The sequence below is a fragment of the Epithele typhae genome (genome assembly GCF_022376455.1).
Source record: "Epithele typhae strain CBS 203.58 chromosome Unknown BXZ73scaffold_29, whole genome shotgun sequence".
Classification (NCBI taxonomy): Eukaryota; Fungi; Basidiomycota; class Agaricomycetes; order Polyporales; family Epitheliaceae; genus Epithele; species Epithele typhae.
The window spans coordinates 70450-97046 of NW_025954220.1; the positions used below are offsets into that span (position 1 = coordinate 70450).

The 26597-nt window shown below is 60.1% G+C and overlaps 8 protein-coding genes across 8 annotated transcripts; 1 reads left to right on the forward strand and 7 right to left on the reverse strand.

The window, feature by feature from the left end:
• Positions 1 to 729: 729 nt before the first annotated feature.
• Positions 730 to 2017, reverse strand: BXZ73DRAFT_102039 (BAR-domain-containing protein; the record flags this gene model as incomplete). Its single annotated transcript, XM_048015090.1, has 8 exons — positions 730 to 1020; positions 1149 to 1229; positions 1291 to 1385; positions 1535 to 1585; positions 1646 to 1707; positions 1771 to 1844; positions 1914 to 1947; positions 2004 to 2017. The coding sequence occupies 8 exons, from the start codon at positions 2015 to 2017 to the stop codon at positions 730 to 732; spliced, it is 702 nt and encodes a 233-aa protein (XP_047877135.1).
• Positions 2018 to 2536: 519 nt separating this feature from the next.
• Positions 2537 to 3446, reverse strand: BXZ73DRAFT_102040 (uncharacterized protein; the record flags this gene model as incomplete). The annotated part of the gene is made up of 7 exons (XM_048015091.1): positions 2537 to 2608; positions 2676 to 2800; positions 2870 to 2986; positions 3061 to 3136; positions 3206 to 3222; positions 3282 to 3327; positions 3408 to 3446. 7 exons carry the CDS (start codon positions 3444 to 3446, stop codon positions 2537 to 2539), a joined length of 492 nt encoding a protein of 163 aa, XP_047877136.1.
• Positions 3447 to 3960: 514 nt separating this feature from the next.
• BXZ73DRAFT_47929 (uncharacterized protein) lies at positions 3961 to 4329 on the reverse strand (the record flags this gene model as incomplete). Its single annotated transcript, XM_048019958.1, has 1 exon — positions 3961 to 4329. The coding sequence occupies one exon, from the start codon at positions 4327 to 4329 to the stop codon at positions 3961 to 3963; it is 369 nt and encodes a 122-aa protein (XP_047877137.1).
• A 1520-nt stretch (positions 4330 to 5849) lies between these two features.
• On the forward strand, positions 5850 to 8912 carry BXZ73DRAFT_90374 (fungal-specific transcription factor domain-containing protein; the record flags this gene model as incomplete). The annotated part of the gene is made up of 11 exons (XM_048025612.1): positions 5850 to 6136; positions 6196 to 6228; positions 6283 to 6337; positions 6409 to 7035; positions 7095 to 7226; positions 7275 to 7491; positions 7551 to 7615; positions 7736 to 7962; positions 8066 to 8225; positions 8282 to 8399; positions 8458 to 8912. The coding sequence occupies 11 exons, from the start codon at positions 5850 to 5852 to the stop codon at positions 8910 to 8912; spliced, it is 2376 nt and encodes a 791-aa protein (XP_047877138.1).
• Positions 8913 to 12257: 3345 nt separating this feature from the next.
• On the reverse strand, positions 12258 to 13319 carry BXZ73DRAFT_47948 (uncharacterized protein; the record flags this gene model as incomplete). The annotated part of the gene is made up of 2 exons (XM_048019962.1): positions 12258 to 12557; positions 12621 to 13319. 2 exons carry the CDS (start codon positions 13317 to 13319, stop codon positions 12258 to 12260), a joined length of 999 nt encoding a protein of 332 aa, XP_047877139.1.
• A 3305-nt stretch (positions 13320 to 16624) lies between these two features.
• Positions 16625 to 19243, reverse strand: BXZ73DRAFT_48043 (TPR-like protein; the record flags this gene model as incomplete). The annotated part of the gene is made up of 12 exons (XM_048019977.1): positions 16625 to 16857; positions 17014 to 17174; positions 17284 to 17340; positions 17400 to 17508; positions 17568 to 17732; positions 17794 to 17973; positions 18041 to 18239; positions 18291 to 18423; positions 18474 to 18567; positions 18622 to 18664; positions 18723 to 19098; positions 19149 to 19243. The coding sequence occupies 12 exons, from the start codon at positions 19241 to 19243 to the stop codon at positions 16625 to 16627; spliced, it is 1845 nt and encodes a 614-aa protein (XP_047877140.1).
• Positions 19244 to 20810: 1567 nt separating this feature from the next.
• BXZ73DRAFT_90377 (RNA-binding domain-containing protein) lies at positions 20811 to 21735 on the reverse strand (the record flags this gene model as incomplete). Its single annotated transcript, XM_048025613.1, has 5 exons — positions 20811 to 21115; positions 21183 to 21291; positions 21351 to 21560; positions 21616 to 21669; positions 21721 to 21735. The coding sequence occupies 5 exons, from the start codon at positions 21733 to 21735 to the stop codon at positions 20811 to 20813; spliced, it is 693 nt and encodes a 230-aa protein (XP_047877141.1).
• Positions 21736 to 24611: 2876 nt separating this feature from the next.
• On the reverse strand, positions 24612 to 26106 carry BXZ73DRAFT_48132 (uncharacterized protein; the record flags this gene model as incomplete). Its single annotated transcript, XM_048019996.1, has 7 exons — positions 24612 to 24864; positions 24931 to 25544; positions 25595 to 25664; positions 25716 to 25756; positions 25809 to 25853; positions 25911 to 25969; positions 26022 to 26106. 7 exons carry the CDS (start codon positions 26104 to 26106, stop codon positions 24612 to 24614), a joined length of 1167 nt encoding a protein of 388 aa, XP_047877142.1.
• Positions 26107 to 26597: the final 491 nt, after the last annotated feature.

Here is a 26597-nt window from a genome sequence, read left to right on the forward strand (position 1 = left end):
GCCCTCCGCCTCCGCGTCGCCGCCCCAGCCGCCCGCCTCCGCCAGCAAGGTTTCGCGCCGGCGCAGCGGGAGGGGACGCGGTCAGCAACTGGATACCTCGTCGCACGCCGCGGCCTCCAAGTCCCTATTGACGCGCATGGGTTCGCAAGCGCATGCGAGCGGGTCTGGCGAAGGCGAAGGCACACAGGAGGGCGCAGCGTCGTCTGGGTCTTGGCAAACTCAGAGGCAGGGCGCGCAAGGGACGAACCGCGGAGGGAGAGGGGGCAAATATCACGTCGTCAAGGTCAGCATCCGTACGAAGGCGCAAGTGGCTCCGGACCTGGTCCATCGTTGCAGAGTCGGCTCACGGACCCCAAGCAAAAGCCAGGGGTGTCTCTCATGAGTCGAATGGGCGATTACGAAGGCCCATGACTTAGTCAATGTCATTCGGTGCGGGTCGCGCGAGTGACAATTTGGGTCCTTGTTCCCCTTTGCTCTTTTCTCCCTTCCGTTTCGTCCCCGTTCCTCTTACTGTATCGAGAGCATCCGTTGCCGCAACCTTTCGCACTCTGCATTCAATGACCCTTGGTTGTATCGCTAATCGTTACGCTCCTGTGTCGTAATGCACCATTCCGACGTCCCACATCCCTCGTGATGGATCAAGCGTAAGTTCCGCCGGTGAAGAAATCCTGGATGTAGTGCTACATTGTGTATGATACACTGCGGTCTACAGGGGGTGGTATAGTCTGCTCAGCTCGCACCGCAGATCGTGAGCTCCCTCATCTCCTGCAGAATCCCCTCGACCTGCGCGTCAAGCTGACCCGCGGCGTAGTCGTCTCGGACCTGGTCCGCGAAGTAGCGCTGCACGCCGCCGAGCTTCTCGTACCCCTCCTCGGCAAATTTGCACTGCATGCGGATCATCGCCTCGAAGCTCGGGTCGAAGTATGGGATGCGGAGGTCGAGCAGTTGCGGGAGCTCCGAAATCAGCTGTTCGTTGAGTAGGTCGAACACCTCTTTCGTTTCGTCGTGCTCCTGTTGCGCCTAGAATGGAGTGTCAGCATATGCATGCACGATGGCACGGCGAGCAGCATGAAAGGGAGCCACTGCGGAAGCATGCGGCGTCACGCAGAAGAGGGGATGTGGGGAAATGAGCGAGAGACGAGACATACTCTTGGCAGCTTGGTCGGGTCGTCACTCGGCTTCTGGATGAGTTTGTTCATCCTGCTCCGCGCTGAGTCGTAATCGAGGAGCTGGGGACGGGGAGATCATCAGCCGGGATTACGCCGGACTAGGACGGGATGCGAAGCTGACCTTCTTGTTCCGTTTGCCGATCTGCTCGTTCACCACGGGAAATATAGCGTTCATCTTCCCGAGAGGTCCATGATGGTCGTGCGGTAAGGGGCTTCCTATCACAGTGGACAGACGCATGGGCATAGGAACAGAAAGGGCATGGTTTGCACGCACCAGTTCTCGCCCAACCCCAGTGTCCAAGTCGTCCACAGCCCGCTTGTAGGCATGCGCCGCCATCGCGCTCTCCGACGCCTTGTCCGCGCACTGTAGAACACATCGATGGTGTCCGCCAAGCGGCCCTGCGTGCCAGTCATCGCTGCCGGCCTTCGTAAGTACTTCGCCTGCTCGCCCGCGCACACCCGGGCAGGGCACTCACCCTTCATGGCATCCGAGTACCCCTTCGCCGCCTTCTGCAGCGTCTGACACTCCTTCTCGAACCTGCGTACGGCGACCCGTCAGTCTCGCCGCCCGCTGACATGTCCCGGTGCGAAGGGAACGCACGTCTTATACTTTGTTTCCTCATCGACGAACTCGCGGTCGACGGTGCGCTCGATCTGGCCCGTCTTCTGCATGATCTGCACACGAAACGCCGAAAAGGCACGTCCGTCAGCGGGGTCGCGCGCCACGACGTGGAGCAGGCGTACCGTCGTCCCCGCACGCGAGATGCCCTTCTTGAAGCTGTGGGCCTCCGGTCAGCGCGGGAGAGCGCGGGACAGAGGAGAGACGCATCGTACCCCGTCCAGCTCATCTTGTTGGCGTTTCACTAGGCGTCGACGAGGGGTATGGGTAGGGAGAGGACGGGGAGTGGGAGGTGAGGGAACAGGTGGCGGCGGTGCGGCGAGGAGTATGCGGCGCGGCCGCGGCTGCGGGCTATCGCGGGAGATAGGCGCTTGTGGGCGCTTGCCATTGCCACTCGTCAAATCTACTACTTACTGGTTGCTAGCCTTGAGCCTCTTCAAGCTCGCTTGTGTGCTGCGCGCGTGCTTGACCACTCTGGTTCTCGTCAGTATTCCTTTCACATGAGTCGTGGCAACAAGCAAAGCGGGAAGCCGTCATGTAATTGCGTTTCGTGAAATGCATGACCATCCTCAATGAACACGGAATGGGGGTGAGTCATGGCGTCTGAAAGTGTCATCGAAGAAAGCGCCCAGGGCAAGAAAATCCATCATGGATCACAGTAGCGACGTTTCAGCATCACAAAGGGAGACATGAATTGAGCCCCAGGGTTCCGAGTCACATACGACAAAGGAATACTCCGGGTAACACCTCAAAACGGTATGCGTTCGATCTCCTCCAAGGTCCAATATTTCTTCATGTTCTCCCCGCGTAGATCCGCAACCTGTAAGCACGTCCGACCGGCAAATCGTTATGTAAACGCGGTCCGACATGACCCGCGCATGACGCACCTCCTGGTCCAGATGATCAAATAGCACCTTGCGCCAGCTATCCAAGCACTCGCGCATTTCGTCCGGCTTGTACGTCGACGGCTCGTCGAGGTACCTCCGCACGAGCTTCGTCAGCGCGTCAACTCCTGCTCGGCCCCGGTCCGACGGGTAAGCAAGCCCGATCATCAGACGCGACGAGACGGCAGGCCGCGCACCGTGGTGGATGCCTTCGTGCGACTTGAGGTGGACCTCGTCGTCCTGAAACGAGGTCATGCGCTTGGCGAGGAAGGGGAAGATGTGCCTCTCCTCGATGGTGTGGTGCACCGTCAGGCCTGCCGCGGGGAGCGCCCCCAGTCAGCGTCGATTCGCGCTTCCGAGCGCACGCGCGGAATTCAGCAGGACGCACTCTTGCAGAGGCTCGTGGCCATACGGAGGTACATGGGCAGCGAGAGGCCGCGCTTTGTGAACGAACCATCTGCCATCTGCAGGGGCGCCGCGCGCGCATTAGCCAGGCAGAATTAATCAGGAGCCGGCAGCAAGCGTGGACGGACTTCGTATAGCGCATTGACTAGACGAAGGAAGCAGATCAGCGGGGCGCCATCATGATCCTGGACACGAGGCACGCACACTCATGCTTGAAGTGATCGTGGAAGTAGGACATGCCGTCGGAAAGCTATTCAGTCAGGCGCATCGATATATTCGACCATCAGCTCGGCATGAATTGTGCGGTTCTTCGCAGAACGGCGCACTCACGCGGTTCCAGCGGTGCTCCTCATACGACTGGGTCGACATACTGTACCTATGCTTCGAGTGATTAATGACGATCGGTTTCGACCGTGGGCGGGTCCGTGTTGCGATACGGCGAAGCGAAGGGATAGAGATTAAGAGGCGCCAAAGCATGCAAAGAGGAATTTTTTTGCGCCGGCGGACTTGGAGAGAGCCTGACTTCGAAGTCGAGCTGAATTCCGACGAGCCCGGCTTGGCGACGGGGGATGCGGCGATGTGGAATCTTGTCGTCAACGTCGCACGTCTGGTCACGAATATATGTCGGGGAGGGGAGGAATGTCCAAGGTGAATGAAGTGGTCTGGCGAATCGATCTGCCTTGTTATGTATGACCGCGCGAAGCGCTATGAAGAGGTGAGAGGAACAGGCTAAAAGAGGCAAATTGCCGTGGATGCTGACATCCTACAAATATGATGTGTCAATCAGAATGACGCGGCAAAACATTCCGTAGTCAGTCGAAACCACTGCTATGTATAAGTACTCGAAGCTCCTAAAATCTTCGTCAATGTTGTTGTAGAGACCCTAGAAATCCGATACTCGGCCCTTGAAACTCCAATCGCCTTCGTCCTCGCCCCATTTCCCAACTGGCTCTCGTCTGGGTCCGCCCTGCTCTCCCGTCATCGGGTTGACGTCCCCCTCGAACTCGGCCTTGAGCGGCGCGCGAGCGTCGGGGTGCATCGCCATCTGCGCCTCCTCCTCGCGGACAGACGAGGAGGCAGACAGGGGCGCCTGGGCTGCACGGACGAGCTCCTCGAATTCGCGCTGCGCCTCGCGAGGCAGGGGCGGGGGTGCGGGGCGAACCAGTCCCGAACCACCACCGGCTGAAAAGGGGGACGTGGCGCAGAATGTGCGTGCGAAGGCGCGGATGGAGCTCGTGTGCGGCTCGTGCATGCGACGCAGGGCGGGGATGATCGCAGCTGGACGCATCGCGCGGACCAGCGAATTCTGGGCAAGGGTCGTGGTGAGCGCGCCGTGGTGGGCGTCAGGGTATCGGGGAAGCAGGAAGGCTGGATCACGCACAAGGACGGAGGAGGTATTCGCCAGGCGAGGCGTCGGCTGTCGGGATCAAAACATTAGACTTGGTTGCCAGAGGATCCACGCACATGGGAGAACGCATGGTCGTTAGGGAAGACGTACAAAGTTGGCGGGGTGGTCGCGCAGGAGATGATGTAGTTCTCGGCCTGAAGCTTGAAGGGTACAAGCACCGAAGTGGTCGTGGATGATGACGGTCGACGGAGAGAAGGGTCTCAAGTCCGTGTCGGCCACTGCCGGTTTCTCCCGGCCTCTTTCCTGGGCTCGGGCATCAGGCGCTTCGGTTGGGATGCCGGATAAGCGCTCCAGGACTCAGGCCTCACAGGCCCAGGAGGTGAGCAGCTCTGGTCGGCTCGGGATGCCTTTTCAGTTAGTGGGCACATTGGTTCGAGAGTACTAGTTCGTCTCTATGCTCGATCTCTTGACGTACGTATGTTGTCGTCGTCTAGGGAATTTAACCCCCGAGTCGGCCGCGCGGAAGCAACCGCGCACTCGTTCGTCCACAATCAATCTAGCGGAACGCAGTGCGCACTACCCAGTTCGAACAGTCTGGCCAACAGTGCCGAACAGGGACAACGCGCCTCTGAGCCCGAAGAATATGTATCATGGTCCGCGTCGATCGGTGGGGGCACTCCACCAGAGTCCACCCCGCGGTCTCCGAGGTTGTCCCGTGCGGGGAGCGCGAGGAGGACCATCGGGCGACATCATGCAGGCCCGCGTCGGGAATTTAGTGTTTTGTGATGCGAGATGAGGGTTTGGATGTTGAGATGGACTGGGTCGGTCGAATCTGGACGGATCTAGCGTTCGACGACGCGAAACACATGAGCTGATCGATCAGACGACGTCCGGCAGAGGCACGGCAGGCGATGGCGCGAAGGTGGTCGTAGGGTCGCAAGTAGTGCGTCGTGTGGCTGGCCGGGTCCACGCACGGGGCTAGAGGAAGGAGTGCAACGGCAACAGGATGTAATCCCGACAGGGACTGCGCGCGGTCAGGTGTGCGCACCGACGGAGGGCCGGCCGCTGGGCGGCTCTGCGTGGGCGGGGCCGGCGCGGCAGGGGAGGGGCCGGCGCGGCGGCACAGACGAGGGCGGGAAGGCCCCAAACGGGCAGGAGGCGGGCTGGGGCGGGACGAGGCGGGATCGGTGGCGAGAGTCGGAGAGCGCCGGCATCGCGAGCCGAGGGAGGGGCCACGTGGGAAAGTGGGAGCGGGGCGGGGGCTCTGGCGTGGACTGGGAAAGTTGATTGCGGCTTTGGCTTCCAGCGCCCTGGAAGATCCCCTCTGTGAATAAGAACTGTACGTCCATGTCTCTCCGTCTCCCGACGTCCCCCTCGCGCCCATCCCGCCCCCTCCCCCGCCCCTCCTCCCCCGCCCCCCGACCATGCATCCCGCCGGCATCGCAGGCTGGATGCCTGGCCAGCCCACAGCCGTCATCGACCTCGGGGAAGAGTTCGCCCCTGATCCGTCCAACGCCTCCACCGCCGCCCTCCAGTTCTCGGCCGCCTACTACGCAGTTGATTCATCTGCCGAGGGCAACGGCTCCAAGAAACGCAAGGTCGAGCGCGCTTGTGATTTCTGCAGAAGACGTAAAGCCCGCTGTGATGGTCCTCGTATGCCCGACAACATTTGCAGCAATTGCATCACAAACTCCCGCTCGTGCACATATGTGTGAGTATCATCCGTTCCTCCTCACACCCGCAAGCATCGTCCTTATTCCTTGTGTAAAGCGAAAGTTCCAAGCCCAGAGGCCCACCTAAGGCGTGAGTCGGGCGTCTTGGGACCCTCGATTCTCATTCATGTCTCTCCTCCCGCAGCTATGTCGTTGGGCTGGAAGACCGTGTTGAGAGAATGGAAGCGTTGCTCAAACGGGTTAGTAGCTTGCTTTCTCCCCTTTCTGCGCACCCCCAAAGATGTCTTGGCCCTTAACCCCTGGCATCCAGCTCCGTCCCGAGACCGACTTTTCTGAGGAAATCGGTCCTCCAATCGTCCGAGACTCATGGAAGACCGAAGGAACCCCTCTACTCGAAGCAACTGACAAGGCGCTCTCGTCTTCGCCAAAGCCAGAGCATTCCCCGACCATCTCCACCAAAGGATCTCTGGCCTCGCTTACGGCTCCCCCTCCTAATCGCGCTCGCGTCAATCCGTCCGCGCTCGGCGGGAATATGCGAACGCGCAATGGGCGAGGGGATAGAGCCACCCGCAGCTCGCAGCCTCGCAAGCGTAGCGACGACGCGTCCGACTCCGACCACGATGCGTCGTGTTCGTCCCTCTCCGACTCTTCCGAGGAAGACGAGGCGGGAGAGCTTAGCATTGTGAGCGGGATGAAGCGTCTAACAATGCGCGGCCTGGAGCCGGCAGAGGTCTCCCCAGAGCGACACGTCGTTGACAATCAGTTGCGCTTCCACGGGAAGAGCAGCAGCTTCAAGCTCATCTCTACGACCCGGGGACTAATACAGCAGCACATCAACGAAACTTCTAGCGAGGGTCGTCAATCGAATTCTCCCGGGGACATCCCACTTCCTCCGCCTCCGAGCCGCAAGCGACCGCAGTTTTGGCAGATTCCGACGGCGAGTGTCGTTCTATTTTCCATCTCGCGGTAATCGCTCATACATTCTTGCTCCGACAGTGGGAACAGGCGTTCGAGAACGCCGACGATCCGACGCGGATCCCCGACTGGCTGCTACCTGGCTTTCCGCCACCGGACCTAGCGGACAAGCTCATCAGGGACTACTTCGAGCTCAATTCCAACACTTTTCCTGTACGTCGTCAATAGGATAGCTTCTATACAGAATCTGATGTTTAGCAGCTACTCCACCGACCTACGTTCGAGCGACATTGGCGCGATCAAATCCATACGAAGAACGTATGGTTTGCCTGTGTCTGCTTAGGCATATTCGGTATCGCAAGCCGATGGAGCTCTGACCCTCGCGTTCTGCCCGACGGCGTTGTGAATAAAGTCGTGGACGACAAGGAGCAAGACCTATGGTCTTTGGCAGGTTGGAGGTTTGTGATCCTTGGCGCGAGTACGTTTCATGATCGATAATGTCCGCTTTCCTCTGTTACTAACATGCTCAATCCGTAGAGATCCACGAATCGAGGAGAAGTGTACTATGCCCACCGGAGTTGTTCGAGATTCAAAGTTTTGTGGTGAGTGATGAAGATTGTACGGCGTATTCCTATCCACTGATCTCAATCGCTCGTTCCTGCCCATCACCCGTGTGACTTGCCCAACATGGCTTCCCCGTCGTCGCTCGGTTGATTGAATAGCTCATCGCTCAATACTTCCGAGGCAGCGTAGTTCAAGCCGGGTCGTGGTTTTACCTCAGCGTTGGCCTTATCAAAGCGCAAGACGTGGGAGCACATCGGCGAAAGATTTACGGCTGCAAGCCTACGGTGGAAGAAGAGCTCTGGAAGCGAGCGTACTGGCACTTGGTGGCGTTCGATCGCGTTGGGAGCATGCTCCTGGGACGTCCGTGTTGCTCCCGTGAAGAAGAGTGAGTTTCCCTCGCACAGATCCCGTACCCTCACGTGGTTCCTGCGAGCTTCGGCCTCCACTGCCGTGGAACTTTCTGACGCGTGTTCTCGTGCTCTCTCTAGCCTCGATCTTGACCTTCCGATTGAGGTCGATGATGAGTACTGGGAGAACGATGACCCTGAGCTTGCCTTCCGGCAACCGGAGGGAAAGCCTGCTCTTATCTCAAGCTTCTTAGAATGGATAAAGCTCAGTCACATCATTGCGTATGCGCTGAAAACACTGGTGAGCATCAGTTTCTCGTGATTTGGGTACCTTGTCGGCTCAACGATTAATCGTAGTACACATCGAGCAAGACCAAGGCTGGGTTGGGTCTGACAGGCGCACGATGGAAAGAGCAGACCATTGAGAAGCTCAACGACGCACTGCTCAAGTGGGCCGAAGAAGTGCCGGCACATTGTAAGTTTCACATCCTGTCGGGGCGCGTTGTTCCTCCTCACACCGGCCCCTCTCTTAGTAAGGTGGAAATCAGACATGCAGGACCGCGCCTTTGCAAGTCAGGCCGCGACCCTCCATACAACGTACCACATGATCCAGATCCTGATTTACCGGCCATTCATCCGGGTACCTCACGCCCCGTCCCGTGGACGCCTTGTGCACCATTCGCCGATGTCGTCGAAAGCGATGTCAATATGCCTGAACTCGGTTCGCGCCAGCAATTTCATCATGGATGTGCAAACCCGCCGCGGCATGCTCAACGTCACCAACGTCCTACACGTGTCCTTCTTCAACGCCGGCGTGCTTTTGGTGCATTTCTGGGATCTGGTCCGACAGTTCTCGTCTCACCGCTCGCAAGAAGTGCGTGCGCTTATTTCGCACGAGGCCTCTACGGCCATGGGCGAAATCTCGGCTATGATAGCGAGGCTTGAAGACGTCGCACAGCGGTGGGAACTTGCGCGGGAAATGCTGTAAGTGTTTCCGTCACTTCTGCAGGCGATACCGTGTACCAATCACCCTTGGCGCTGCCGTTCGTTAACGACAGTAACGAGATCAGGGATGCGTTGCCTGATAGCCCGGCCGAAGGCCATAGTGTCTTCTCCGACGTGCAGGCGACCATCCCGATGTATGATGCTCCCTCGGGACATCCGATGGCAGAACACAACGGCTCACCCTCTGGCCACGCTTACCCTCCGTTAACGCCCCCAGAGCATTATGATCTCCGCGGATATCGTCAACCGGAAGCCATCCGTACTCCACACCCGGGAATTCCTCGTCCCCCGATTACACCGTTCGTCGCCCAGCCTGGAGACGCAACTTTCTCGTTTGAGGGTGCACAGCTCTGGAGTATGGATGGTGCCCCCGCTTCCCCCCCTCCACTTCCAGACTTCCAGTACTTCGCTCCTGCCCCACAACCACCACAACACTACGTGCCTCATCAACCTCCCAAGGCCCGAGCCCACACTTCAGGGTATTCTCACTCGCGAACCCATCCTCATGCTTCACATCCTCGTATGGGCCCTACGCAGCCTATCTCCGCGCCGATGCGCCGAAGCGCCTCCGGTTTTCAACAACCGACTCGTCCCATGCCTCCCCCTCCCATCCGCACTAATGTTAGTCCGGCACACGGCTATCACTCACACTCGGCTTACCCTGCCCCCGGTCTGAGTCCTTCTGGGCCACTCCCTCCCGAATATCGCGCGTCCTTCTGCAAGAATGAAGACAGCGAGCGGGGCGACCAAGAGTGCCTCCGGCTCAGACTCATGGAGGAATACGCGACCCCTATTCTCAATCGCTCCGGGCCAATGAGCGCACCGCCCGCGGGAGTCCCTAGCGGGGGCTACATCGTCCAGTCGCAGCCACTCCCGTCGCATCCGCACGGGCTGCCGCACTCGCACTCGAACCCAAATCCCTTCGGAAGGGACCAAGCGCCCACGCCGCGTCAACCGCCGCCTAATCAATGGGTGCACGACGGCCATGCACAGGCTGCGACCAGGCAAGTGCTTATAGCCGGTGGCGATGCTGTTTGAGATAGATGGCTAACGGGATGATCGGCTACAGATGGTCTTGATCCCGACTGCGTCGTGTCTCCGAGCGCAATAGGCGAGGACCCGACATAGGGGAATCGTCGCACAACCTGGAAGTTTCCAAAGTCGGTCGATGTCTCGCTGCCCATCCTCTCCTCCAGCCTTCGTTTGCGATCCTTCTCATGATGTGTCAACACTAATTCCCGACGACTCGATTCTCATCTGTATCCCACCCCCCTGGCCGTCTACCTAGTATAATCCTAATCCCCTCGCTTTCGCTGTGATGCATACTGTACGTTGAACTGTATCCGTACTGTAATATATATGTCCACCCCTGCTATCATACAACTCTACCTGCACAAAGTAGCTCTTTTACTCAACCCATCCCACCCGGGTCCCGCGGTAGCCACGGCTCCGCCGTCGCGCACAGATCCGAACCTCCTCCGCGAACGCTGTGCTGTGGCCCCAGTGCCCATCACAATGGGCACTTCGCATCGCACCCATATGCGCCTCGACGCCTCTCACGTCGCTTCATTTCCGTGGACTCGGCGCGATGCGATGTGCGATGTGACGGGGTTCGCTGTTCGTCGCGTGGTGGTCGCTCGGAACCGACATGCCTGGTTGGGCGCTAGCTCGATTGTCGCCTCAAGGTCCTGGTACTTGCACCATGCGAATAACAAAAACTTTGGTTCTCTCCGTGGCGTCGTACACCGCGAGGTAAGAGCAGCGTTGCACTTGAAACCCTATCAGCACTCGTCCAGCGCACTTGTTCATCCAAGTTCACAGTCAGGGTGAGACCTCATATTCAAGTCTTGTTCAAGTCTGGTGCTTATACACAAATTCAGTGAAGCCTCGCTATCGTGATGTTGAAGCGGTCTAGCGATAAACACCAGTGCCCGAACGTTCATATCGACTCTCTGGTCAGTGCGCATCGAGGGATCTTGATGTCTATGAGGAGACTCGATTTCCACACCTTCGCAGAAAGTTGATTCATCCGACCGACTGGAAAATCGTTCTAACTGCGAGTCCATGAGTTGCCTATCGACTGGACGTGATGATTCGACTGGCTCAAATTGGCCTCGGTTCACTTCACGCCCTTGCTCGTCGATGTCAATGAGCGACTCGACTTTCACTCGAAAACTGCGACGGAGCCCGAAGAGGTACTGTCGGCGATCTTTCAATCGGTCCTCCTACACCTGTCTTTCACAGGAAAGGCGGTGGAGATACTTGTCATCGGATCCGAGCCAACTCAAGAGTCTGTTCACCTTAGAAAACAATTACAGACGCTGGAGGCACATCATCCTCGCCCATATTACTTCCATCTTCCTGGATAGATTGCATTGATGACTCACAAAGGGACGATTGTCACGGCTTGGACGGATATCAGGCGACCCAACGTGAGCTCAGACAACATGCTCTCTTTCCTCCGTGCATGCAGCTAGTGTGAACGGCTGGACCTAGCGTGTGTGATCTATAGAGATGACTCTGGACTACTATATCACAGGTAGCCTGCAAATCAACGGTAGCGAAGTCGGGTCTCGGCGACGACACTCCAGTGGACCCCCTTCCCTCACGGCGCAACCTCACGTGGTGGACGTCGCGCCCAGCACCCCTCCTCTGCTCGCCGAGCCCGCGCTGGGGCTCATGGTTCACGCGCCCATGCGGTCCCGCTTGCGGGTAGGACACCCGCCTCACCTCGCGGCGCTCTACGACGCACCCACAGACACGAGGGTGGACGACGGCCGGACCGATATGCCCAGAGCCCTCCGGGGAGCTCGCGGTCAGTCCAGCGCAGGGCACCCACGCCCATACAACGACGCTCAGACGGTGCCGGACACGACGCTCCTCCAGCCGTCCAAAGCGCTCAAGGAGGGTACCTCGACTCCTGAGCCGGTCCCCGTTCGCAGGACGTGGAGGGCGCGGAGGCAGCTGACACGGCGGGAGACTGGAGGTCGGGCTAGGCGTAGTACAAGCGCTACGCGCACCGCGCGCGAAGCCCTGCGAAGAACGACGTCTGGATCGCTCCGTCTTCCATCTGAAGGTAGGTAGCCACGCGCCACTAGGCCGCGGCGGTCGCTCGTGCGCACACGAACATGTGCTCTGTTCGGCTTTCCGACAAGAACGACAGTCGTCGGCGGAGATGGGCTGGCACGAAAATTGGAGTAGTGCGTTAACGGCAGACGGCGTTCGATGGCAGAACCATATGTCAGAATTGTCACCGATTCACTGAGCACGACATTATGAGCAGCACCGCGCGGGGGATCCTTTGGGCAAGCGCACGAGTGCCAGGCCGTCAAACGGATCGACTGCCCGTGCACGCCGACGACTTCGCGCGCGTCCGCGCCCGCACGACCGCCTCCGCCTCCTCCCACACCCCCCGCCCCGCGCGGACGGCGTCCGCCCACTGGCGCGCCGCCGACATCGGCGCGTGCTCCGCCACGACGCGGAGCGCCGCGCCGCCCTGGGCGATCGCGGCGGCGTTGAGCGCGTCGACCGCCGCCGCCGCGAACCCCGCGTCCTTCTTCGCGCCGACGATCTGCACGAGCACGAGCTGCAGCCGGGCGAGCGGCAGCGCGTCCGCGTCTGCCGTACTCTCTGCCCCTGTTGCTTCTCCTTCTGCGGCCTCCGTGGGTGTGGGTGTGGGCACCGCAGGCACGGCGGGAGCGAGGAGGCGCGCGAGGTGGGGCACGATCGTGCCCGCAGGGGCCTCGCCGGAGGGGCGGTAGACGAGCGCGAGGTGGGTGAGCGCGGGGAGAGCGCGCAGGCGCGCCCAGCCCGCGCCCGGGGCCGCGTCGGCGCCGGCACCGGCACCGAAGGAGAAGGGGGAGTCGGGCCGTGCGGCGTCGAAGGAGGGGAGGTGGAGGCGGAGGTGCGTCGTCGTCGAAGCGCGGGCCGCGGCGGGCGCCAGCGCGGCATCCCACCCGGCTGCGTCGCGCAGCGCGGGTCCGAGCAGATGCCGCTCGCGAGGGCCGGGGAGGATTTGTGGTGGTAGGGACGGAGGGGCGGGGGCGGGAGTGGGGAGCGCGCATGCGCACGCGACGTTCGTCGCGCCGGTGCACGCGCCGAGGATGCGCGCGACGGTCGGCGCGGGTCCGACGGTGAGCACGCCGAGGGTGCGGACGTGCGCGGCGGCGAACGAGGCGGGCTTCAGGGCCAGCGCGGCGGCAAATGCCTTGAGCGCGCGCGCGGAGGCGAGGATGACGGTGTGGTAGAGGAGCGGGTCCGTCCAGCGGCGGACTGCGGAGGAGACAAGGGTGAGGTCGCGCGCGGTGGCGAGGTCGTCGCGGGCGGCGTGCTCGAAGATGTCGCGCACGAGCTCGACGGGGAGGTTGGCGAACACAAAGGGCGTCATCATTGTAGTGTTCGACGAAGTAGGTCGCGAGTGTAGGGGTATGTGTTTGACTAGGGGAGCTTGGTGTGTGCTTGCTCTAGCCAGGGGATATACGCAGTGGTGGTGGTGGACGCGCTCTGCAGAGTGCCGTGCGGTGGTGGGTAGGAGAAAGCGCACGACGTGGCCAACTGGCGCATATATGTATCCGCCGCGTGGATGGGGTGCGTATCGTGCAACGTCGACACGAGCCGTCGGCATAGCGAGTGGAGTGGCTGCAGAGATTTGGGGTGCTCGGCACGTCTCAAGAAGCTGTCGTCATTTTCGCAGGAGCGCAGCTTCCCCGCCTGCGCTCGACGGCCTCGCGTCCCCCGACGGGCTCGTGGCGACGACGACAGGCGTCTGCACAAATGGCGGGCAGCCAAGGTGCCCGCGTTGGTGCCTGTGACCGTTGTGGGCGGGCGCGAGAGGCCCAAATCGAGCGCGCCCGCCGTGTCGGTGACGTCATCGCACGGCCCATGAACGGGCGCTAGGCCATTGTCGCCGAAAAAGGAAGGGGCCACAGCAGTATCGTACGCGATCAGTCCCCTCGAAGTGGGCGAGCGGCTCAAGAAGAGTGGCCCCGACGGCATCCCCGCGCGTGCAAGGGTGTAATGCCGGCCACGGCGCGGCTTAGGGTTCTGAGGGTGAGAGATAGACCAATAACGATAGCTCGACGTACTACATGCTCCCGTCGTCCGTGCACACCCCGCTGCGCGTCCTGCACGTTCATCGCCTTCTCCACTTCTCCCGTCCTCCGACACATCCTCCGACCTCGACCCGCTTGTCTTATGCTCCCGCAGATGCTGGTGCCGAGCAGCCGGACGAACCTGTGCCCGAGCCAGAAGCAGCAGCAGAAGCCCCCGATCCAGGCGGGGGCGCGCTCCCCGAAACCACGGGCGTGGTCGTTGACGTTGAAGCCCCAGCGGCCATCGACGCTGCGCCTTTAGAGCCATTCGCCGTCGTGGACGCGAGCGCGGCGCCCGTTCCGCTCCGCAGCGAGCCGTCCACGTTCACGCCCGTCGACGTGAGCGCGTTCAGGATAAGCACCAGTCCGCTCATCTGCGCCGACTGCAACAGCGATAGGTTGATTTCCAGGCTCAGCATGCTCCCGTTCGTTGACTTGATCACTGCCTGCGGCTGTTTCTGCCCCGCCGCTGGTACCGACCCCGACGACACCGGCACGATACCTAGCGCCGCTAGCGCCGGGAGTGAGCTTACCGGCAGCTGCACCGGGATCGCTGTGTTGCTTACTGCTGACGGCTGCGTCGCCGCTTGTTGCACTTGCGCAGAGGCCGCCGACGTCGCTGGCGAGTTGGCTGCTGCCCCGCTCGGAGGATTGTAGGTCGTCGTCGACCCGGGTGTCTGTGGGGTCGTTACTGGGTAAGGGGCCGTGGTAGAGGGCGAATACGTTTGATAGGCGTATGGGTTGTACGTGTATTGCGTCGTTGGATATTGCGTGTACGAGTACTGAGGTGGTCGGTATGGAGGCATGAACGTCGTCGTCGTCGGAGTAGAAGCCGCAGTGTTGGACGCAGAATAGTAGCTTGACGTCGTCGATGTCCGAACGGTTGGTGTCGGTTTCGGCGTCGAGCTGGACGTTGCGGCTGGAGGAGCAGCCGCACGTTTCTCCCGTTCCAGCTTGTCGAGTTCCGCCCGGGCAGCTCGCAGCTCTGCATTCAGGGCTGCGGTCTCTGTCTTTTCAATCTCCAACACGGCTTGCGCAAGAATGTACGACTGATCGTCCGGCGACGCTCTCTGCACCATCCAAAGCATATCAGCGGCGAGCCCTCGTCCGAGAGCGAGTGGAACGGACCTTGTCAGTCTCCATTCGTGCCTTCTTGTATCGCCTCTCCAGCGCACGTTTCCTCTTCCAACACTCCAGAGCAAATTTGGTGTCTGCGGAGGTGCACATGAGGCCGTGGGGCGCATCACAGAAACATCGCAAAGGGCACACCTGCAATTTCTTCCCGGAGCAAATCCTCCTCCGTGGCCTTCCGCTTGCCCTTCCGTGAAGTTTGCAGTGGTCCATGGAGGACGAGAGCGTCCAGATCTTCCTTCGGTTGTTGGAACACATGAAACGGGAGCAGTCGTCTGACCACGTCAAACTCGTCTTCGAACGGTGTCTCGGTGTCCGGAAAAAGCGCAAGGCGCTGGTCTTCCGCCAGCCTCGACGCGATCCTGCGGAACACAAAGCCACGGAAGAGCAATCAGCGCACTGCGGACGGGCAAATTTTTTTTAAAAAAAGGAGCAGCAGCAGCAGCGGTGCCCTGCAACCGCCAAAAAAGGGCCACAGAAAAGAAGAAGAAAAAAACTCACCGGGAGGCCGTCTGCACCATCGCATCCTCCTCCTCCGCATCCCGTCCGTGCTTCCGGCCCGCCGCCGCGACCCGCGTCCTCACCGCATCAAGGTCGACGGCGAGCGCGGCCCTGGGGTTTACGGAGACCGTGGCGTCCTTGGGGGCGGAGGCGGGGGGCGCCGCGCTCGCGCCCCTGCTGCCCTCCCGCCGGTCCCTGTCCGTCGCGCTCGACGCGCTGCGCACGACGGGCGTCGGCGGCGCGGTCGCCCACGCCGGGGTGCCGATCGCGGTGCCCAGCCCTAGGGAGCTCGCCGTCGCCGTCGCGGGGGTGCCCGGGGCGGGCGTCCTCGGCGTGGACGGGGTGAAATCCGCGCCATCCTGGGGGCCGTGGGCGGCGGCGGTGGTGCTCGGGCTTGTGTTGAGGGTCGAGAGCTGCCTGGGGTCGATGGTGAAGGTGGAGAACGCATGCGAGCTCGAGCCTGCGATGCCTGACATCTCGAGCCCTGCAGCGGGTTTGTTTGTTTTGTCGCGTTGACGCCGTCACGCTGGCCTTCGCAGGCGCTCCTCGAGACGCGTCACGGCGTGAGGTGGCACCCGCATTACGGTCACAGGTCACTCTCACTGCTATTGCGTCACAGGGTCATTGTCGCTTATAGTACTTCCCAAGACAGGTAACCGGAGATATGAACGTTGGGCTGGAGTGCGAGGGCTGCATGCTGCGTGTAGAGAATACCTACGTCTGCAGACATGGGTCGCCCTGTCTCGGAAGCGCGGCCCGATGGCGGCACCACCCTCCACCAGGGAAGTGCTCATGTACGCTGGGCGGGAGGTCAGATGCGACAAAGTTGGGCAGCAGCAAAACCGACGTTCGGAACTGCTTGGCGCAGTAAATACCGTACAAGCAACGCGGACATATCGGAATCTGCGTCCAAGACTGTCCAAGACCACCAAGCCTGGGCCGGTGTCCAAACACCCTCCGCCGTATTCAGTGTTCACGCCGAGCCCACCTCGGCCGCGACCGCAGCAAGCGCGGCCTGCTGCGTGCGCATGATGGCCGCGGGAAGCTGGCGCCTGAGCATCTCCGTCGCCTGGGTCACCTCTTCGGCGTTAGAGCCAGAGACGAACTCGAGGTACTGGCGCGCCAAGGTCAGGTCCCCACCGCCGTGCTGGACGTGGTAGCGGGCGACGTAGATGGCAGACTTGGCCCACTCAGGCACGGGCTTCTCTGTGGAGCGATGTGCGACGTCAGTGATGCGCATGAAGACTCGCTCGCTGCGCCCGCGTAGCGCAGGTAAAAGGTTGAAGGTGCCAAGAGGCCCAGCACTCGCACTTTGTGACTTGGCAGGAGAGAAGGGGGAGGAGGGGAAGAAGGGGTACGTACGGGCTGCTCGACAGACCTCGACGATGCGTCTATGATACGCTGCGGCCTCAGCGAACTCTTCGAGATCATTGTGCAGCTTCGCGAGTTTCGAATGGATCAGGGTCTCTTGAGGGTCGGCCCCAATCAGTGCGCGTCTAAGGCACTCGACGGCTTCCCTCAATCTAGAGGGAATACGTCGGAGAAGCAAGAGGGCACATACACACGAGGGGAGAAAGCGGACCTGTCAGCACAGCAGCGGAAATAGTGCGCACACAACGCAGACACGCTTACCGCCCCATCTCTTCGTAGCACATGCCTTGAGCCTGCCAGATGCGCACGTCGTACGGGCTGATGGAAAACTGATGAGCAACAACCTAGGAATAAAGACGGAAATGCATCTGGCTCACCGGAGGGCCGTCGCATGCTGATAGTAGTACAGGGCATACTGGTGCATGCTCAGCAGTTCGTAGGCTTGTGCAAGGCCGTACCAAGCCCGATAGTCTTTCCTATTGACATCTAGAATGTCGGTTCCGAGGCCGTTGAGAACTTGTCGGAATGCGTTCCGAAGTACTCACCCACAGCCTTACGGTACGCTTCGATAGCGGCATGCGAGTTCTTCATCTCAACATACTCATGACCCATCAACGTCCAGGCCGCCAGGTACGTTCGGTCGAGCTGCGTGGCTCTTCTGAAATATTTCACCGCCCTTTCATGCTCCCCCCGAAGCGAGTAATAATTTCCTGGGAGATTCGTGTAAAAATGAGCCATTTGCAACCAGGCTCTCCCATAAAACCGCCACACCGATGATACAGCAAATTTCCGGCCGGTCTTTCTCAATGGCTAAGAAGTCGTGGGCCAGCTTCGATAAGGCGGTGTTGTTATTTGTCACGTAGAGGATATTCGACAGAATGTCGATGTCGTCAATGCGGTAAGGGTCGATTGAGAGAATTCTCCGGAACTCGGCCTCGGCAGCTGCAAAGTCTGTTGAGAAGGGAGCATCGGCCCTTAGTCGGGCGCTTCCACAAAAGGTCACGGCGGCGGGGCTTACCGTGAAGATAGTACAGAACGTTTCCTCGAAGGCCCATGATCCACATGCTCCGTGGGAAGTAGTCTTCGCCCAGCAATCGGTCGCACACGGACAGTTCATTGTCTGTCGGACTGTTCAAACTGTTCAGGGTCTTGACCTGAAACATGAGTACAAGGGGGTGCGTGGCAGGGACAGGGAGCAATGGCAGCAAAGAAGATAGCTGCGCACGGTTATCAGCCGCTGATTATGGCAGAATCGATGACGACATTACCTCGTCTCCGTCGCTCAAACATTCCCCTAAAACAACCCAGGTTGACCAGTTCCAGGGATACGTAGTTAACGAGAGGATGGCGCTCTCGATAGCCTCTTCTCGCCTAGACAAGCGACACAAGAATACGGCTTTCCTGAGAACTTTGTCAGATGACTCACTCCAGAGCCCCCAAACCATACTCACAAGAACAGTAACCATGGATCCGTTGCGTTGGTCACGGACCCCAATAGATTGTGAAGAGCGAGGTTGACAGGCTCGGCGGGCTGTTCACGAGTTTCTGCAACCGCGACTTCAATTCAACGCAGGACGCGTAACACAGTGTTGTACTCACTGTCTAGTCTATACCACTCTCTTTGCGCTTTCTTTTCACTTTCCTGGTTTAAGGGCCTCGTTCAACTGGTGTAGATAGACGAACAAAGCGCATTTACCTACCAAATACTGGCTATATACACGGAGGAACACGGCCTTAGAGCTCTGACAGGGCTCCAGCCAGTGTACTACCCTAGAGTACTCCTTCGCGTCGAGAAACGTTTTGGCCATCGCTAGATGATCGGCGTCTTGAGCCTCCCATTCAGCTTCTCGTCTCAAAGTTTCCGCGGACTGGCCACCGAGTGGTGAAGCGAAATGAGGCGGGAACGGTGCCGTAGCGTTCGACGTTCCCGCTGGCGCAGGAGTTTGAGGGAGGAATGGAGCAGATGGAGGGGCTTTGTGGCGGGCTGGGGTGGAGGTATGGAAGGAAGGCTGCGCCACCGAGACAAGTGGGGGCTGTCTTTTGGACGGCGGGAGCGAACACAAGAGCTCGGCCGCCCTGATGGACGCGTCAGGCCACAAAAAGTGCCCAGCGGCGAGAGCACTCACCATTTGGCTGCATACAAGAGCCCCCTCTTCGAGCAATCGTGAACGGCGTTCCGGAGTGCGAATACAATCTCGTTGTCCGCGGCGTTGGAAGCCATGGCGGCCGGCATCGGTGGTTGCACGAGCTTCTGCGGTATTCAGACAAAACAATGGCGAACAAGAGAGATCAGATTGAAGGTCGCCACTGGCGAGGGAGGGACGCGGAGGAGAGAGAGGGACGCGCGCCGTCGCCGGTCCGGGCAGGCACGGGCTGCACGCGTCCCTCAACGCGGGCGCCTGCCGCCGGCGTAGGTGTCACGTCACGCCAAGCCCGCGCATCTCTCGCACCCCACGCGCATCCGGCGACGATACAGCTGCCACAGCCTCGCTTGCGGTCGCGACCATGGAGGCCGGACTGGTTCCCACCTGAGCCACACCAAACGATTGGACGCCCGCATCTTGCTCGTATCCTCGCACGCCCTCACGAACCATTTCGTCGACATGGTGAGCGAACCGCAATCACCCGTCAATAGTCTGTGAGACTCATCTGACTGCTTCAGGACACCGTTGTCTTTCTCGCTCTCGTTCTATCGCTGTCTTCTGTCCTCCTCCTTGTGCGCTTGTACGGTGTTCTCCCAATCGAGGGGAGTGCCAAGCCCTCCGGGCGCCGCGAAGCCTCGGGTCCATGCAGCTTCGCCGTCTTCCTCGGGTCAGGTCCGTTCTTCCGCCCCTCCTTCCCCTCTCACACAACCGCTGAACGAGTTCGCGCACAGGTGGGCACACTAGTGAGGCCCTTGGACTCCTGTCGACGCTCGACTTCACCCGCTATTCCCCGCGAACGTACATCCTGAGCGAGGGCGACACTCTCAGCATGCAGAAAGCCGTCGATCTCGAGTCGGAGAAAGCCGCCCGCGCCTCGCCACATGTGCGTGCCCGCCCGTTCTCTCGGACGTCTCGCGCCTGCTTTCGGTGCGCGAACGACTGACCGTCCCTGTGCTGATCAGAAACACGGGGAAGGCCCCCCGACCCCGCCGTACTCATTCGTCATCATACCCCGCGCCCGGCGTGTCCACCAGAGCCTGCTCACGACACCATTGAGCGCAGCAATTTCACTCGCGGCAGCTGTATGGCACCTCACGCTCGCTCCGCTGGGGTTCGGACCACCGCCCCGGACGTACTCCTGCTCAATGGGCCGGGAACATGCTTTGTGCTGTGCATTGCAGCCTACGTGAACAAAGTGCGCATTCCGACCGTTGGCGTGCAGTTTTCAAGAACTTCGCTTACTCAAACGCCACAGGTGCTTGGGCTGAAGGCTCCGAAGTTAATTTACGTCGAGTCATTCGCCCGGGTGCAACATTTGTCTTTGTCTGGGAAGCTGCTGAGACCTCTGGTAGACAGGTAATTTCCGGCGCACACATGTCAGCAATGGGCTCACTAACGCAGCTGACCAGATTCATTGTGCAATGGCCACAGTTGCTTGGTGACGGTGGCAGAGGCGAATGCCGCGGTTGGTTAGTCTGACGCTCGAATATAACCCTAGGATTTTAGCGCGAGCACTACAAATGTAGATGACACGTAGCACACGCGATTCGCATACTGTCCTCAATGGCCAACAATGATGATGTACACTACGCAGGGATGTACAGCGACTAAGCAGAAAGGCGTAGCGCAGAAGCCGGAGCAAGCTCACTTGCGTGTCCACCTGTCTTCGCCATCGTGCCGACCCCCGCGCTTGCTAGGACTGGCGCTTCGTCCACGCCCGCCCTCTCGCTTCGTAGGTTCCCAGCCTCCGCCGCCGGTCGTGGTTGGGGGGTGCAGGCGTCGCTCCAAACGCTGTCCGTGTCGGAGAGAACGGACGAGGTCTGGGGATGCTAGGCGGAGATGCATGAAGTTGCAAAACCCTCCACGGTTGCACTCCCCGTTTTCATTTTGACGGCAACAAGCCTCACGGAAGTCGGTGACAGGCGACAGCTCAGCGTAGAGGGGGCGTCCTGGTTCAGGCAACAGGAAGGATGCACTGAGAAAATGCTTTTGGGGTCGAGGAATAACGGGACGTACCTGCATACCAGCGGTCGTTCAGACCATCCACCGCATTCTGAGCCTCGGTTTCCCACTCATACCGCGCATACACGTTGCCAATAAGATGGTCTCCTACGTTGTCGCAGACCTTGCAACGTCCGAAGGGGTCAGCGCATCATACCACGCGTCATATGGCAGGAAACCTACGTGGAGTTCCAACAAATGACCGAACTTCGCAAGCTCACAGTACAGGTCTTCATAGACCGCGTCAAAGCCCTCCTGAAGCTCCTTCTCGGTCTTGTTGCATACGGGGTCGTGAGCCGGGTTGTGATATACATTTGGAAGGAGAATGGTCTGAGAGAAAGCGGGCTTGATGTGTTTGCGTGAGCAGCGGTCGCCGTGGCGGCATGCGCCAATCTGTGGGATAAGTCGTCGGCAAAAGCAGCAACCTGGAGAGCGTACGCTTACGCACTTTGTAGTAGAACGAGCAGTTGACTCGGTCCTGCTCAGTACCGAAAATGTTTGCCTGACAATCTGGTAAGCATGCGATCAGGCCAAATCCCAGCTGAAGACGTACCAAATGTGAGGCCATGGTGGGGGAGTGGGGCAGACGTGCAAACGCAGTGGCGGGACACGGGACAGACGCTGGAAGTCCGCGGTCAGCGTGAACGCAGCGCTTGCGAGAGCTGAGTCAGCAGTGCCTGCCTTTTCCAGGACTCTCGAGGGTGGCTAGAGAAAGTTGGCATCGTTCGGCCCTCGAGCTTAGGAGTCACGCCGACGTGCCCCTTGCCTCCCCCTTGTCGTCATCGACGTCTGCATGGTGCGTACTCTGGTGAAGTGCTAGAATGCCTCTAAAAGATGTTCTTCTGACCTTACTGCCCCCGTTGCCCGCCGGCCGATTACGTCGCCTGCTTGAATACGATCCACAGCGATGGGCCTTTCCGCTGCATTGCCGGCTCCACGGACACCACGGTAGCTGGAAGGTCCGGTCAATCGTCAAGCGTTGCGGGAGAAGAACGAGGCAGTGCGCAGGGGTACCCACACACTCTGTGCCTATGACCACCCTTATGCTCCAGCGGCGGGGTGTGTAGCACGCCATCCGGTGAATATGCCGCATTGTTCTCACGCAGACCATCCGCTGGGCACGGTGAACTCGCAGACTGAACTGAACTAATTCATCTGACTTGATGTAGGCTGTGTATGCTTCCAATTCGTCCTACGAATTCAATGGACCGACTCTTCTGCGACATCGTTGGTTCTCTACCGGCGCCAATGTCTTCGCATGCATGGCAGCCAGACGTAAAACTATCGCAGGTTGGGCTGCCTGGTTGACGCGGCGGCGAAGCGGCCCAACGCAAAGTCGGAATCCTCGAGGATCTGTGACTGACCACGTGAAGCCCGGAATTTCGTAAGCATATCGCCCACCCTGCATACCCCAACTGTTACAACTGTTCACATCTCCAGACTGTACAGTGAAAGGGGAATCTTGATAACAAACTGCGTCTCTGCCAGGTCGGCCTTGGCGCTCACCCAGTGGTCTGACCCACGCTTAAGATCTTCTTAGGTTTTCAAACTGTCTCGTCCGGACTTTCGTTAACTCGCATCCCTCCGGGACCGACTTCCGTTCCACACACGCGTGCGGAGATTCTCGCCCTTGCGTTCTGCTGTGGAATGCTGTCGCCTTTTGCGGACTGCTCGCTAACAAGCGGCGTCGCCCCGCATCATTCTCAGGTGAACAACGCAAACCAATCTTTGACTCACAATGTCTCCATCGGCGGAGTTTCACGATCTCAAAAAGAAACGTCTGGAGCCCCTCCCCCCTCGCCATGTGAGCCTGTCTCAGCGCCCGACATTGACAGGACACCCCATCACGTTGGCGTAAACCCAGAGCGCGCGCGCGATACGCTTTGGTGCAGACGATCGTCTTTGCAGCATCGACGTTGGGGAAACCTTCCTGGGCGCGAGCAGGCGGAAACTTTCGACGCTGAACTGTACAACGCGCTACCGCGGGTTCTCAGGTTGCAGGCGGTCCGTCCAAGATCACGGCCCCACACGGCCCCCCTCCATCATCGCGCCTCACGTCGAGTTGCATCACAGTTCGGTCATTCCCTCCCCCTTGTGGAGTGCGCCAGGGAGAGCGGCCCGTCACGTCCACGTCCACCCAACTGATTCACCGGCGGCGCCGACGAGGTCTGCCCGGAAGGAAGCCTAGGCTCGGCGTGCTCGGGCGCACTTGGCTGGTAGCCTTGGCATGCGAAAGCGGCCACCAACGTTCGGCCGGATACGACTCTTTGTTGCCACCGCAAAGCCAATCTATCATCTCAGGCGCCTAGGGCGGTTCTCCGCATGTTCGCGAGCGTTCCGATCCCCGGGGACGAGCAAGGGGGAGACAGGGCGGACGCTCGCGTGGGCGCAGTGGGGTGCGCGCGGCGGCTTCGAGCGAGGATGCACGCGCTGCAGCTGCGCCCGAGAGGGATCCACCTATCCAGAGGTTCGTCGCTGGGAGCGCGGGCGAGGGTGAGCCGCATCGCGCTCTCACGTATATCAGATAAAGCGTACAGCCTCGTCGGTTCAGGCGCGCAGGAAGAGATCGGAAAGAAGGATATGGACGACAACCGTTCCTCTGGGCTTCGCGTCTCACCGGAGGGGGCGGCCGGCAGCCCACCGAGCTGCTGGGGCCCCTGCGGCGTGACTGGGGCAAATTCACAGAGCAAAGCCCATTCTGAGGTTAACAAAAAACAATATAGTAGACGCATGAACCTTGGCAGGCAAGGGCAATGGTGCCGATACGATGCTCCTCGAGCGGACGCATCACTCAAAAGGAAGCTGGCCGCGGGCCTCGGAGAAAATGGCTACAACCTCCGGGACGCTTGGCGGTTGATTTACCGGATGAATAGCGGGGTGGCCATGAAGAGAAGGCGGGATCTAAACGGCCGTTTCGCCAGTCCTGCTTCCGCCGTGATTTTCGTGGGCACCTAGGTGTATGCTCAGTTCTAGTACGAATGGATGCACGTAGAGTGCGGCCTTTCCATTACGCGCTGGATCTTGGAAGCCTCTTTGACTTGAGCGGTGGCAGGTGGGCCACTAGGCGGGGATATAGCGGACAATGCACCCTTCCTGATGCAGTCAGCAGAGCAGTGAACCACCTCTCCAGGCGCCGATCGCCGGCCCGGGAGAGTTAGAAAGGACTATTTGCGAGGCAGCCCAGGCGGGCTAGCACGGACGATCGCCCGATCGGTACAAGATTGCGATTTGATGGTATCTTTCACGCGCGATCTGAGGAGCGGAAATGTTGCCGCGACGCTCCGCCAACGCACGCATAGCACGCAGGGCCGCGATGATACAACAATGCTGGAGTCCTGTTAACCAAATACACTGGATATACTCATGCAAAATCAATGTCCCCCGACGGTCGCATGTCAATCCGTCGACTATCTATATCGCCCCTCGAAGCCCAGACGGCGCTTGTTAGTGCCTCAGTGGCTCCCACGACATGAAGGAGTCGTCCCAGGGAGGGCTGGGATACGACCCACCACGGCCCTGCTTGAAGTCCCAGGCGCGTGGAGATTGGATGGACTGCGAGGCCATCTGCGCGGCGGGTATTGCGACCGCCGGTCGACTGCCCGCGAACGGCGCGCGAGGGAACGCTGCGGAGCCTGTTCGCGACTGGGCATGAGGACCTCCGACTTCGGGTGGTGTGACGATGTTGCCAAGGGCAGACCTGCGTGCCGGGAAGCCAAAGTCAATCAGCGGATGAGAATAGTGCGGACGAAGGTGTGTGACACACGTTGTGAACCGGTCCAGGTCGGTGATGCTCTTGTGGATCTTGCATTCAGACCGTGCGCCGTGCTTGGCGTACCCGGAGAGAATGTCGGTCGCGCGCCGCAGGCGCAAAGAGAGTTCGAGAACGGTGTTATAGCTTGCGTGGTCGTGGAGACACCCACAGTGCTCGCCGTCGCTGTGAACGGAGCAACTCTCCGCTGTTGAGGACAGGAGGGGGTGTAGCATATCTCCGAAGAAGCCGTCGTCCATGGGAGGCCCGCCACCGGTGGCATGGTATGACGCCAAGAGTGAGGAGAAATCGTATTCTGGGGTGAGGAGTGAAGGCATGGGGTCCCCGCCTGGCGGCATGTAGACCTCGACGGGAGAGTGAGGTCCGGGGGATGGGGTGAGGAGTGGGGAAGGTACAGCAGAGCTCAGAGCTCGTGGTTCCAAGTACTGAGTGGATGGCGATGATGTTCCCCTTCGCTGTGCGCGAGGCGACTTCGGTGAAGAGGGTGAAGATGATCCGCTGGTCGAGGGACCGGCTTTAACGTCGCTGTCGTGCGGAGGAGATCCCGCTTCGCTGCTTGCGGGACCCTGCCCCGAGTGAGCCCACCGAGGATGGGGCTTGTTCTTCAGCTACAGTATGTTGTCAGCAGGAGAGCTCGGGTGGAAAACCACGAATGTACCTCTCGAATGATGCTCTCCAATTCTGCGACCCGCTTCTTCAAACGCTCGGCTTCGTCTTGAGCGTTGGCCCTGGACGATGGTCAGCTGCATAGAAATGCACCGATACACAAAGGGGTTCACCTGTGCGAGGGGTTATCCACTTCGTATACACAGAGACCGGTCTAGATGGTATGAATGAGCGCGGACGACATCGAGGCCCAGAGTGGCACTCACCAGACCGAGTTGGGTGCACCGGCCGCACGGCCGCTGACGGTCGCACTGTAGGAAGAAGGCCGTGAGGGTCGGAATGATGGTAGCGGGAAGACGATTACCCACCATGCGCTTGGAGGTGTGGCAGTTGAGGCATGACTGCGTGGGCCGGTTGCGACGCTTGCCTGTATGGCGAACGTGAGCCGTGGGTGGCAGGATGGTGGGGAAGAGACTCACGGCGGTGGTCGTCCTCGCCGGAGGTGCGCTTCTCGGAGGCGGCGGCTCTCTTCTTGGACGCCGTGGTGGAGGATTCGGAGGACATGTTGAATGGACTGGGGGGAGCGGAAATGAAATGGCGAGGCCTTCGGGTGGGGGGCTTTATAGAGACGGTGATTGCCTGGGCTTGGCATGGATGGCACCGGGGAGAGTTCGAGACGGAAGCTCGGATTGGCAAGGTCGGCGTGACTGGGAAGCTCCCCAGCGTCGCACGGAGATCGCGCAGGCGAGCCGAAGGACGTTCACGATTGACGCGCGCTGGAGTCGGGAGCAGGCGGAGTGGGAAACCCCAGAAACCAATCCGCCGGGCCATGGGAAACAGCAGCGTGCGAGAGCCCCGTGGAGAACGCCGGTAGACGCGACAATCAACGTTCCCCTTCCCTGGCGCCCGTCCCACCCGCCCACGCCGCCGCCTTTTCTGGACCGTCTCGGACGTTGAGAACCTGGCTCAGGCCCCCTTCCAGCGCCCGCGCGCATATCAGCCCCGACGCAGATCGAGTCCAGACAACGCGGCTGCGCCCACCCCGGTCCCCACGG